The sequence below is a fragment of the Oncorhynchus keta genome, chromosome 1, assembly GCF_023373465.1.
Source record: "Oncorhynchus keta strain PuntledgeMale-10-30-2019 chromosome 1, Oket_V2, whole genome shotgun sequence".
Lineage (NCBI taxonomy): Eukaryota > Metazoa > Chordata > Actinopteri > Salmoniformes > Salmonidae > Oncorhynchus > Oncorhynchus keta.
In genome coordinates, this window is record NC_068421.1 from 59,195,844 (window position 1) to 59,209,969 (window position 14,126).

At 41.6% G+C, this 14,126-nt stretch overlaps 1 protein-coding gene across 3 annotated transcripts; it reads left to right on the forward strand.

Annotated features, from left to right (window-relative positions):
- On the forward strand, positions 1–7,919 carry fstl3 (follistatin-like 3 (secreted glycoprotein)). Of its 3 annotated transcripts, none has more exons than XM_035779305.2 (6): positions 1–226; positions 1,771–1,956; positions 4,460–4,675; positions 4,808–5,035; positions 5,198–5,294; positions 7,122–7,919. In XM_035779305.2, the coding sequence occupies exons 1-5, from the start codon at positions 151–153 to the stop codon at positions 5,248–5,250; spliced, it is 759 nt and encodes a 252-aa protein (XP_035635198.1). In that variant the 5' UTR covers positions 1–150; the 3' UTR covers positions 5,251–5,294; positions 7,122–7,919. The 3 variants fall into 3 exon arrangements, with proteins under 3 accessions (XP_035635198.1, XP_035635193.1, XP_035635187.1); XM_035779300.2 differs by lacking the exon at positions 7,122–7,919 and adding an exon at positions 5,422–6,674; XM_035779294.2 differs by lacking the exon at positions 7,122–7,919 and having other exon boundaries at positions 2–226; positions 5,198–6,674.
- The last annotated feature ends 6,207 nt before the right edge of the window (positions 7,920–14,126 follow it).

Here is a 14,126-nt window from a genome sequence, read left to right on the forward strand (position 1 = left end):
ACAACACATTCATTCACTTAAGAGAGAGAACTCTGCGAACTTCTCCATTGGCAAGTTCAAAACATTTGAAACCATTTGCAAAAGGACAAACACATTTTTTTTGCGTTTTGCCACAACTTTTATTTTAGAACTTTATATTTTCTTGTCACCATGGGCTTTTTGACTGCTCTTTTCGGTGTGACACTTGTTGCTTTGTGTCAAATCTTTGGAAGTTACCATGTAAATGGTGAGTAAAGCTTTTCAAATGTATTTTCTAATAAATTATGTTTTATAGATTATGATTCATTATGAACGTTTTTCTAAAAAAATAATAGTCTAACTTTATTAGTTTATGTTTAAACGTTATTCAAAGTTTTGTATCATTCAAAATTGATAGTAAAAAAATGTATAATGGAAACAAACCAACTAAAGCCATAGTTTTGCTCGCTTGATACTGAGAATTCTATATTTACAGAGTGCAGGTGCACATGGTGTTACTACAGGTTAATAATAATGTATGTATTACATACAGTTAGCTACTTCATCACTGGTTGGAATTAGTATTCAGAACTGCATTTATGTATTCCAAAGTCATTTTAATGTCTCATTTTGTCTACTATTATTTTTTAAACAATATGAGAGATGTGTAAGTGATGAGTTCTAAAACCTATAAACAAAACTCTATGACAGTGCAACAGCAGGTCTCTATTCTCCTGTCTGAATTGGTGTATTAAATGCTGGTAAAGTGTATTGTGTGTGGAGAGAGAGGTCAGCCAGGTCTGACTATGACTGGTCTGGTCCATTCAGCCCACTTTGATGTAGAGTAGACTGAGTCCTGAATATTGTACAAGTGGGCTCTGAAGTCAACTGAAGTGGGCTATTTGTATTTCCTGGAGGCCATTGTATACATTCAATTATAAACTGGGTGATTCGAGCACTGAATGTTGATTGGCTATCAGACCGTATACCACGGGTATGACAAAACATTTATTTTTAAGGCTCTAATTACATTGGTTACCAGTTTATAATAGCAATAAGGCACCTCTGGGGTTTATGATAAATATATATTTACATTTTTGGAGCTTGTTACTTTCACCCATTTTTCTCCCCATTTTCGTGGTATCCAGTTGGTAGTTACAGTCTTGTCTCATTGCTGCAACTCCCGTACGAAATTGGGAGAGAAAATGTCGAGAGCCGTGCATCCTCCGAAACACAGCCCAACCAAGGTTCTTGACACAATGCTCACTTAACCCGGAAGTCAGCCGCACCAATGTGTCGGAGGAAACACCGTGTACCTGGCGACCGTGTCAGCGTGCACTGCGCCCGGCCCACCACAGGAGTCACTAGTGTGCGATAGGACAAGGACATCCCTGCTGGCCAAACCCTCCTCTAACCCAGACGCCGCTGGGCCAATTGTGCCCCACCCCATGGGTTTCCCAGTCATGGCCGGCTGCGACAGAGCCTGGACTCAAACCCAGAATCTCTAGTGGCACAGCTAGCACTGCGATGCAGTGCCTTAGACCACTTAGACCACACTTGGGAGGCCTGGGGTTTGTGATGGCCAATATACCACGGCGAAGGGCTGTATCCAGACACTCCATTTTGCGTTGTGCAGAAAAACGGCCCTTAGCCATGGTATATTGGCCATATTCCACACCTCCTTGGGCCTTATTGCTTAAGTGTGTCTACTTTAAGTATGTCAATCATGTGAAGTCATGTATGTCATGTATGTCAAGTATGTATGACAAAATCCAACTAGACGTGTTTTTGTGTTTGTTGTGGTGTGTTCAGCGGGGATGTGCTGGCTGCAGCAGAGCCAGGAGCAGCGCTGTGACATGGTGCTGATGCGTGGGGTCAGCAGGGAGGAATGCTGCGCTGGGGGCCGTCTAGACACGGCCTGGTCCAACACCAGTCTGCCCATCAATGAGGTCAGCCTGCTGGGCTTCCTGGGAATCGTGTCCTGCAAACTCTGCAAAGGTAACTGCACACTACAGTTCCCACAATTACCTGCTGTGAACCAACTGTGTCAAAATGACAACATCAGTCAACCCTATCATCAATGAGGGTGTTTAGCTTTTTCTCAAACTATTTGACTGAAAAGTAGATGCTGATTTATTTTGATTATGATTCCCTACTATCACAGTCCTTGACGCTTTACCATTTTATTGCAAGCCACCATCCCAGGCAGTGGAGGTACTTCAGACAAGTTAGGTTTGGTTTAAGCTTTTTCATATGGTCCCCCCTTGTTGTCAGCCTCTGACAAAGAAGTGGCGAAATGTAAGATTGGGTGCAGGTCTTCATTTGTCATTGTGGGAAAACGTAGTCACTGAGAAGCAGTGGCCGATCTGAAATGAGAAACAGCTGCTCACATGTAGCACCAAAACCTCCTTAAGTTTGCGTTCCTCTCAAAACATTTTTCATACTGCCACATTTCATTTAGATGTGTTGGAGCCTATTTGGATGAATAAGAGATAGATCATATTTAATTCATAGCAACATAACTGACAATGACTGAAGCAAAGACATTTAGGGCCCACATTTGAGTATAGCTCCAAATGGCAGCTCATATGGCCATAACCAGATCACCTGTCTTCTTCTTGGGATAACTTTGATCCAAATGGAATTTCCAAGCTAAGTTGATTTCCAGAGGTCTCTTTTACGTTTTTTGAAAACTTAGCTGTGGATCGGGGCCAGGCGTTCCATCTAACTCTGTCCAGCTGTCTTGAGTCGCTCCCACTATTGGAAGCCTTGGGCAGGTATTCAGGTTCACTCAAGGATATTTATTCCTGTTTTTAGGAACTAAGGCACCTGAACATGTGCATGTGATCTCTGGTCAGGGTATAGATGGTTATTTTAAGCCATGTGATGATGATTAGTGTCAGCAAAGCTGAAGCCAAATACCAATTGCTACCAAATACCAATTGAATCATAGATTCAAAATGCAGTAGCATCCCTGCCAACTAGTGTATGATGGATCATGTTTTTTTCTTTCAATGGAGATGAAGTCTATTCCAGCATGCTGTTTATTACCAAAACTGTATGAGCCAAATCAACAGCAGCATTAGAATGACATGTCAGCATAAGGAAACAATGAAATGTTCTCATTAATAACATGACGCTTCAATGATAAGTGAATGAACTCAAGTGATCCAGAATGAGAAGCAGACAAGTTATAAAAGACAAGCTATAAAATTCAATCATTTTGCTGCATTTATATGTCTCCATTGAGAGGCTGGTCTACCACAATGGAATTATTCACTAATATATCTCCTCAAAGTTGCAGCGCAAGTGAATGACATTGAAAAAATGGAATAAATGGGAAATAACCTTTCTCCTCCTCCCTCCTCTAATTCACTCTGCATGAATTATTTCCCAATGCTGGCTGGGACACAGGCCTGGTTTGCCTCCCCTCAGAGAAAAAAAAACACATTCCTGTTTACCACAGGAGAAATGTCTGCCACATGCCCAGACGTCTGTTCCTCATAATGTGGAGCACTATTTGGATCATTAGTCCAACTGAAAGAACAAAACTAAAGCATCAATGTACATGTGATACTGTGGGGAAGTGCTGTTCTATTATCATACTGTAGCACTCCCTGTCAGACTCAGACTGAACCTCCACAGTGGGTCCTCTTGGGGCTACTGATTTCCAGTGGTTCAAAGCATTCCTGGGTGTTGACTAGAACTCCATGACTGGCCTATCTGTCTATCTGTATTGATTTGTGAAAATGTATAATATCATAACCGGCTGCCAGTAAAGCCGGACCAAAACATAACAGAAAAAGGGAACTGCTTGGATTCCCTGGAAGGGAGGGGGACAAATCTAATACTTGTGTGAGAGTTGGCCTCTTTGGAGATGGAGAATAACAGGATATTAAAGCAAGTGCTTGCGGAGAAAGGAAATAAAGTCCTGTTTTTTTACAGGATCTCGGGGATCAGGGCCGAACATCACTCTGTATCAGGATCAAACAGGTCCCGAGAAGCCTGTTGAAAAGTGACGATGGTATCTGTGTTGTTTTAGGGTTACAGTACTAGGAGACTTCCTATTGACCTGGCTGGGCCTTGGACAGTCTACTAGTGTCCGTTTAGCCTGCGTTTCCTCCTGCCACATCTGTCAGCCTGTAAAACCCAGTGACAGGCCTTTGAACTGGCTCGGTCTGCTCGAACACCCCTCCATCCATCTATGAGACTTAGCCCATTGCAGGGATCCATTCCACTGTCATGGAAACAGGCACAACCTCAGACACATTCCTACAGACTAGACATCCTCGAGTATGACCATAAACAAAATATGTGTTTATTGCAAAGGTTTTGCTGGATGAATCATGCTGCGGTGAAGGCAACATTTTTCATCCATTTTATTCTGTTCTGTGGAGAATGAATATTGAGCATCAGATGATCTGGATCACTTGATAACAGAACATTGAATGTAAGTTAACGCTTTGACAATAATACTGACTTTCTACTCTATGTTGGGCAGAGACCTGTGATGGTGTGAAATGCGGTCCAGGGAAGGTGTGTAAGATGATGGTTGGACGTCCTCAGTGTGTGTGTTCTCCTGACTGCACTAACATCTCCATAAAGCATGCTGTGTGTGGGAGCGATGGGAAGTCCTACCGTGATGAGTGTGCTCTGCTGATGGCCCGCTGTAAGGGCCACCCTGATCTGGAGGTCATGTACCAGGGAGAATGCAAAAGTGAGGACACCTGTGCTTCGAACAAGTTATCTTGCGTATGTCAGCAGTTTGGTTATTTTAAGTACTCATTGTGCTACTGAAGCAATATTACACACAATATCGGATACAAATATGTGTCCATGTTCTGTCCAGAGTCGTGCTCCAACGTGGTGTGCCCGGGTACCCACACCTGTGTGACGGACCAGACTAACAGTGCCCACTGTGTCATGTGCCGCATGACCCCCTGCCCAATACCGCTGAAGTCCGAGGTGCCTATCTGTGGCAATGACAACATCACCTACCCCAGCGCCTGCCACCTCCGCAGAGCCACCTGCTTTCTGGGGCGCTCCATAGGAGTGCGTCACTATGGCAACTGCTCTAGTAAGTCCCCTTACCTTTCCTGATCTGTCAACACAGCCTAAGTATAGAAATGAATAAACAACCTCAATTCATTTTCTAGTGACTTTAGATATTTAGTACTTTGCATTGATTTGGCATGTGTTGGCTGTGCTTGATATTTTTGTCTTGGGTTCTCTCTCTCAGGTGTTCCGAGGAACAGTCTGGATTTGGAGGGCAGTGAGGAGAATTCACTCTAGAGGGACAGTTCTGGTGTGGTCCACCTGGTACTACAGTCCACCTGGTAAGGAGATTTCCAAGAGATCACCTTGGATAGGTTGTTGTCCCACTGTTCACTCCCCAAGCTCTGATTGATGTTGACATCTTTTTTACAATCACCTATCCCCTCCATCTCCACCACCTGTACATAGAATGACGATACATTTGATGTGGGAGAACCTGCTGGAAGAAACCATTTTTATTCCAAAAGGAAACCAATACTGCATTTGTTGATGCATGCAATGTATGTTAAATGGGATGATTTGCTCGTTAAACTGTGGAAACAGATGAAAGGCGTATATCTTAAAAAATAAATATCTAGTCGACTTTGAGTAGAGGAAGATATGTGTATATTGTAAATAAATACCACTACTATTTATTGGAGAAGGTATCAAATCTGTTATATTTATGTTTTTACTCTGTATTCAAATCCATATATCCATAGGTCAGCTTTTACAAAAAAATGTATTTATTGTATTTTGTTTTCAGATGTACATGTATTTCAATGGCCACTGACATTCTTTTATTTCAGAGAGTTGTTTTTATTTTTGTGTTTTTTCATATCCCTAAATGAAGTGCATTAGTCCCCTAAAAAAAAACATGGCAAGCACCTCAATTTGTTTGGTTACTGGATACCACATTTAGTATATGTCAATCATGTGAAGTCATGTATGTCAAGTATGTTTCAGTCTTTATTTGGAGGTGAGGGAAGACTCAGCCAAAACAAAGTATACATCATGTCTCCTCTTGCTCTGGCTACACAGAGTATGATACTGTTTACGCTGGAGCCCAATCAAAACTCTGAGCCACACGCTGATTGCTGAAATTAAAAGTTTAGTTCTGTCTGCAGCAGTTTTATTAGGCTGTTTGTTTGACACCACGCCTTTACAATACCTCCACTGTTGAAGTCTTGGCTTTGTTTATTTCATATGTTTGTAGGTCATACGAGTTTAATATAATGCCATTCGGGTTGTTGAATACACCATAACAGTGGAACTGAAAAATCTGACAAATGTTGTTAGCCTTATCAAATTGAAAACAGAATCAAATTTGTCTGGGAATGCCAAATGACCTCAAGTTAACTCACCGGATCCCCAGACTTTGCAGCTGAATATATCTGTTCAATGTTGAAATACTGTCAACCATTTGAACCAAATGGGCAGATAGCTATTGGTTATTGTAATGTGAATGAATAGTACTTCCCATTTATCTAGATGACTTAATTGATTTTATGATAAAAAATAAATAAATACATACTGTTGTTGAACAATTAAAAGTAGTTTATTGTAAATACAACTCCATTTCATGTACATGTACCAGTGTACCTACTGTGAAATTTAAATGATCAATGTATCTTCTTATTTTTGTATTTTTGTACTCTCAACATAAACTATACTATTTGTCATGAGGCCTCTCATTTCTGGTGGGACTTAAATTCAGCACAAATGAGTAACACCTGTTACACAAGTCAGAATTGTCTCATTGGCAATGACACGGAGTGGAATGTTAGCTAATGAAAATGGTACTCAGGCTATGGTCTCTCTGGTTTAGTGTATAATTCCAGAAAGGCTTTGTCCTACCCTCTGTTATTAACTCTCTATCATACAATATATCACTTACAGTACAGGCACTGCATGCACAGTAATTACCATTCTGTATGTAATGTTTACATGCCTTTTGTCAGTCTAAAAATACACACAATAGTAAAGAAATGTATCAATGGCAGTCATTGCAAGCCTCATGTGGCTGCGTGACAAGCTTATATGCACAGCATCTATCACTTACTGCCAAAAGGAGGTCGCGTTCATGATTATGAACTGTGGTGAACTGTCCATGTTAACTACCCTCACAGAAGAGCAGCAGGTGGGCTAGAGTGATGGACGGCTTTTACTATGCTGCAGCCTCTGTGCGTGCAATGGCCCTGGCGCCTGACAGCCCACTGACAGGCCTCAGAGGAGAGGAGAGGAGACCAGAGGAGAGGGGCGGTGGAGCATCAAAGCAGGGGGACAGGCCCCCGTTTCCTGTCCCTGTGGAGCCTCCTCTGGAGGAGAGGAGGTGGGTGAGGTGAGAGACAGAGGGCCACTGACTGACTCACTTTTCTGTATGAAATACCTTCCTTGTTTTCCTTACTCTGACTGAGAGCCACTCCTGGACTGACTGGGCCAGCATCTGGTTTAACTTTGGGAGATGTTTATATTCTGATCCAAGCACCCTTTTATTACATTGGGAAAGGACTTAAATGTTTGCTCGAACGGGCAATAACAATGCCATCGAAAAGTGGTTGTTTTTCTGATATGCATGCATCTTATTTCTTGTTCTACAATTTCTCTGCTCTAAATTATGTTCTTTCATTTTCTGTTTTCTAATTAAATGATGACATAGCGGGAAGAATGTGTGACGCTGCTAACCCATTCCATTTAGCCTAGTTTACTGAGTTCTGGTACAAACTTTAATGGCCTGATGATCTTGTCATCAGCAACCAAGACCTGACCTCAATGTGATCCAATGGCATGCACCACTCAATAATGCCAGCTCAGTTTTTCATATAGTGATAATTGGCATATAAAAGTTTTTTCCACAGGCTATTCTATATTACAGTTAAGTGCCAAAGGGCCTGAAATTGAAGGAATTTAAAGTAAAGTTTAATTATGGAGAGAGCATGGGAAAATGTAAACGCTTTAAGGCAGTGGTTTCCAGACCGTTTTGGGGATGTGACCCATCTAAAGCCTTTTCAATGTCTTGTGACCCACCCAATAAACAGAACCAATGTTTCTGGCACCAATCTAAACTAAACTGTGACCCAAAGGAATATCTGTGACTAAACAGTAGAACTGAAAACAAATGTATTGTCAATTAGTTGAAAATTAAATGTTTTTTAGCCTCTCCCAACACTTGAGATACCAGAGGAGGCTGGTGGGAGGAGATATAGAAGGACGGGCAATGGCTGGATTGGAATTAATGGAACGGTATCAAACACATCTAACATATGAAAACCACAATTCCATTCTAGACATTACAATGAGCCTGTCCTCCTATAGCTCATCCCACCAGCCTCCACTGCCGGACACACACACATGTCGAGAGGCACAGCGTCAGCAGCAGTACAGTGCCCCTGGATGGAGAGCAATTGTGGGGGGGTTAAGTGTCTTGCTCAAGGGCACAACGGCAGGAAATGGTACATGGGATTAGAGACCAGCAACCTTCCAGCTGCCAGTTCACATTCATTCACATTTTTGTGTTGCCCGGCCTGGGGCTTGCGATTTGTAGCACACCATGATCACATGCTCCACAGAGCAATCTGTTTTCTACACATAAGGGGCTGTTCTGAAGGCCACTTCCTGAATGGAGGGAGTGGGACTGAGTGTGTAATCCTGCTGTAGATGATGCGTCATGCAAATCCGTGGGTTTTCCCAGAACACACTGCTCTGTTGCTCTGAATCTAACAGATGGACATGGCACAAATCCCTCTGTCAGGAGCTCCAACTGAAATGTTTAGACTTTCAAACAAACACTTGTAGCAACTAAGTGTACACACTCACGTTTAAGAGCTGTTGGGTCCATCCATTTTGATCATACACAAGTCGTCATAGCTCTTTCTCCATGGATATTTTTGTATGTTTTTCGTCGTCATGGTGCGTCATTTCCTACAGTCGACTGACAACTTCCAGTAAGTTACGCCCAATAGTTTGATCGACATAGACGTCTTGACAAAAACATGCTGGAGCTCACAAAGAGACCACCCACTCTCCACATCACACCACTTGATTTTAAACAGCCCCAACCCCACAGCTAAAACTAATTGATATACAGTGCCTTCGGAAGGTATTCAGACCCCTTGACTTTTTCCACATTTTGTTACATTGCAGCCCTATTCTAAAATGTATTCAATAAAAAACATTCCTCAGAAATCTACACAGAATAACCCATAATAACAAAGAAAAAACAATATTCAGACCCTTTGCTATGAGACTCGAAATGGAGCTCAGGTGCATCCTGTTTCCATTGATCATCCTTGAGATGTTTCTACAACTTGATTGGAGTCCACCTGTGGTAAATTCAATTGTTTGGACATGATTTGGAAAGGCACACACCTGTCTATATAAGGCCCCCCAGTTGACAGTGCATGTCAGAGTAAAAACCAAGCCATGAGGTCGAAGGAATTGTCCGTACAGCCCCGAGACAGGATTGTGTCGAGGCACAATTTCTGCAGCATTAAAGGTCCCCAAGAACACAGTGACTTCCATCATTCTTAAATGGAAGACTTTGGAACCATCAAGACTCTTCCTAGAGCTGGCCAAACTGAGCAATCAAGGGAGAAGGGCCTTGGTCAGGGAGGGGATAAAGAGCCCGATGGTCACTCTGACAGAGCTCTAGAGTTCCTCTGTGGAGATGGGAGAACATTTCAGAAAGACAACCATCTCTGCAGCACTCCACCAATCAGGCCTTTATGGTAGAGTGGCCAGCCGGAAGCCACTCCTCAGTAAAAGGCACATGACAGCCCCTTTGGAGTTTGCCAAAAGGCACCAAAAAACTATCAGACAATGAGAAACAAGATTCTCTGGTCTGATGAAACCAAGATTGAAATCTTTGGCCTGAATGCCAAGCGTCACGTCTGGAGGAAACCTGGCACCATCCCTACGGTGAAGCATGATGGTGGCAGCATCATACTGTGGAGATGTTTTTCAGCGGCAGGGACTGGGAGACTAGTCAGGATCGAGGAAAAGATGAATGGATCAAAGTACAGAGAGATCCTTGATTAAAACCTGCTCCAGAGCGCTCAGGACCTCAGACTGGGGCGAAGGTTCACCTTCCAACAGGACAACTCTAAGCACAGAGCTAAGGCAATGCAGAAGAGGCTTTGGGACAAGTCTCTTCATGTACTTGAGTGGCCCAGCCAGAGCCTGGACTTGAACCCGATCTAACATCTCTGGAGAGACCTGAAAATAGCTGTGCAGTGACGCTCTCCAACCTGACAGAGCTTGAGAGGATCTGCAGAGAAGACCCCTAATACAGGTGTGCCAAGCTTGTAGCATAATACACAAGACTTGATGCTGTAATCGCTGCCAACGGTGCTTCAACAAAGTATTGAGTAAAGGGTCTGAATACTTATGTAAATGTGGTGTTTCAGTTTTTAAAATGTTATATATTAGCAAAAAAAATTAAACCAGTTTTTGCTTCGTTAAAATATTGAGGGAACCTAATAAAATAGTCAAATATAATTTCTGTGCCTTAATAAATATATAAAATATGACCTTTTTGAACTAGTAACATAGTAGACATCTATTTTAGTATGTGATGAACACCTGTCTTTGAGTCTGTTTGCAATTGGCTTCAAGTACAGCAAGATATGTACCCTTTGACTCCATCATTACGTTGTCAACATAAACGTGTCATCCACTGTGCCACCACTAGGCCAACATATCACTCCACCTGCACCATTAAACACCAGCAGTGCCCTGTTAGCAATTGAGGGCCATGCTTTCAATTGCGGGGGGATAATCAGACCATCAAGACAAGAGATCAACAGATTTGGGAAGTTGCGCAAAAAGTTAATTGTCCCCAATTATGCAACTTTTCTTTTCCTGGATGTGTCTACTGGGACAGCCTGACCCCTGACCCCTGACTGTGTCTGTGTGTGGTCTGATTAAGTCAGTGGAGACGGCAGCTGGATTTGCTGGAGTGTGATTATTAGCAAAATATTACAGCTGTGACAAACAACCACTTAATTGTTTGGTCTAGGAATGGGATAGTATTATTGTTGATTGACCCTCTGCACCCTGTGATGACAAGGTCACTGATTGAACCCAGGTGCGGGCACAGGTTGAATGCGTCATTGGGGGAAGTTATGTTAACTGAATGTTCCCAGTCTTACCCAAAGTCAACTTACGCAACTGAGTAGATCTGTACATATGTTGTTTCTTACACCATCAGCAACATGGTGGGCTAATTTAGACACAGGTAGAAACTATTTTATAAACGTTGGCTCAAGAGAGGGCCAAAATGCCTGCATATTTGTCATAGATAGTTGGTTGTATTCATTCACAGAAGTCATGCATAACCTTTTGACAAGTGTACATTCAGCAGCATAAATCAACGTTTCGAAGATACAAGCAAACAGTGATAATGTATATCAACTTGATAGATTAACCACAAGGACCCAACTAGATAGCAAAAGTAACTGCAGAGAATTTCCTTCTCATCAGAAGGGAACAATGTACCCCCAGTGAACTCCTGTGGCCATATGGAATCTATTTCCTCTGACTATTACACACATCTCTGCAACAGACTTATGGTGAGGGAGTTCTAGACTGGAGGACTGCCTGCCTGCATGCCTGCTTGCCTCTGCCCTGATAACATCTGTCCCGGCTCAGTGCAGGAGCGTGTCGACAATAACAGTCTGACGCACTAGCCCCACTATGTATCTCCTCCACCATCTACAGTACCAGTCAAAAGTTTGGACACTCTTAATCATTGAAGGGTTTTTCTTTATTTTAACTATTTTCTACATTGTGGAATAATAGTGAAGAAATCAAAACTATGAAATAAACATATGGAATCATGTAGTAACCAAAAAAAAGTGTTAAACAAATCTAAATATATTTTAGATGTTAGATTCTTCAAAGTAGCCACCCTTTGCCTTGATGACAGCTTTGCACACATATGTATTAGTTCATAGTTTTGATGTCTTCACTATTAATCCACATTGTAGAAAATAGTCAAAAGAAAGAAAACCCCTTGAATGCATAGGTGAGTCCAAACTTTTGACTGGTACTATATATTGTTGTTGCTCTTTTGGTAATTGTATTGTTTTCACCGCACTCAGCCTTTTGACACATACTGTATGCTGTGTCTAACACAGTGGACAAAATACCGTTATTAAATGGTTCTTCCTTAGCACTTGAGGTTCCTTGGAGAAGTCTTGCCCAATAAGGAACCTTGATATGGCATCTACGGTTCTTCAGAAATTCTAAAAGGTCTTTGAAATGTATGGAAACCTGCAGATGTGTCCCTTTCATAGCACATAGCAAATTGGCCAGTGTTAAGGAGTGTTGATTTTTCCATGTAACATTTCTAGTGTTGATTCAGGAGTTAAATTAACACCGTAAAGAGTTAAATCAACACTCTTTGCTGTAAAATAACCCCAGTGTTGGTATTAATAACCAGAGTTCAACAAAAACCACGCCCAACATTAGCAGACTTCCCAGCATGCTCTATTGCAGGTAGATTTTTTGAATTGTTTGTTTCAATATCAGTGGCGATTTTAGTATGTATATCTTAGTGGGGCAAAAAATAAAAAATAGATTCATTCCAGCAAAGTTACTACACAACACAACACTGAACAATACATTAATTCCACTATAACGGTGACAAGCGGTGCCCACAAACTGTTAGGGCCGACATAAAGCTGTTCCCCCGCTACACCTGGCTATCAGTACAGCCTCCTACTTGCAGTGAAAAAGTTAATTCAGCCTCGTTTACTGCCTTTTTAAAAACCATAGCTGATATGGCTGACTTGCTTAAATAAATAGGGTTTCTACTGACTCCTTGTGGATTTGTGTAACTCGATAAAAAACATTTTCTCCTTCAATAATAATGAATGCCGACATGAGTTTTGACTCTTGAACCATACACAAACATGATTATATTTATGTTCAGTAGATTCATAATGTTTGTTCTTTATATCATTAACACTAAGCTCTAATTATAAGTAAGTGCAAGAAAACGAGCTGCGAAGAGTTAGGCCTTCGTTCAGCACCTTCAAAATGGACACAGACAGAGATTCAGGTAGGTTTTAGTTCAGATAAACTTAGCAGATGCTGAGGCGTTAATTTTACTCTTCTTTAAGTCACCAGAGATAGAGAGAGCGAGAGAGTGATGCGGTTAGCCTACTATTTGAAGTATTTTATTAGGCCTTTGTGGTCTAAAAAGGAAGGAAAATACAATCACAAGGATCCACTTTATAGAGAATAGGCTTATACCGAAGCACAGACAGCACATTGCACAAACAAAATAATCCTCGCAATATCAACTGGAATTACATGGGTCTATAACTGAACTTTCACTGGAAAACATGGTTACAGACCCAAAAACATTATAATATCACCTCCTCGTGCAGAAAAGCCCCACCTGCCCTGAATGACGGGTTGCCACTGTTCAATATCTATGTATATGCATGTACATTGATTGATTAATTAATCTTATTCTACACAAATATAAAGAGCATAATTTTTTAGAAACTAGTCCAATCTGACGGCGTTTAGACGGGCAGCTCAATTCTGATATTTTTTCCACTAATTGGTCTGTTGACCAATCACATCAGGCCCGATGTGGCCTAAAACCTATAAATTTCAGGCCACTGAATATGGGTAAAACTAGGCCATTATGTAAGGCTGTATTAAATATTGTAAGTAAATTATTGTCTTAAATTATTTTATTTTAATGATAACATATTCACCTAGGATATAATGGTGAAGGCCACAGAACTGAAGTTGAATGACTGCAAAAGCAATGTCTCTGTCACTAGCAAACACAGTCATGGGTGGTACTGCTAACTATAGAATTCACTCGAAAAGGCACCCTGGGAAATATGCAAATAGGGATCTGAATCTGTCTGCTGCTCTGCCACCGTTCCTCACCATGGTGACCTGGTTCCGAGATTAGGGATGGAGGCACATTTTGTGTTCACGCTCATGTTTTAGACATGTCCAGGGAAGACTGTAATAATGTGTTAGTGAATCAATGAGTCATAAAGTCACTCTCAAACTACCATGATATCAAGATCTCTTGGGTATTGCAAGAGCATGTGCAGAGAGTGACTAAGATCAAATTTACTATGACAGAGGAGATTGGATTTTTG

Bases quoted from the DNA above. Each gene is read 5' to 3' on its own strand.
- fstl3 (XM_035779305.2), top strand. From the start codon at position 151: ATGGGCTTTTTGACTGCTCTTTTCGGTGTGACACTTGTTGCTTTGTGT. The intron at 1,957-4,459 runs GTAACTGCACAC...TATGTTGGGCAG, and splicing joins GTCCTGCAAACTCTGCAAAG to AGACCTGTGATGGTGTGAAA. The intron at 4,676-4,807 runs GTGAGGACACCT...TGTTCTGTCCAG, and splicing joins GTACCAGGGAGAATGCAAAA to AGTCGTGCTCCAACGTGGTG.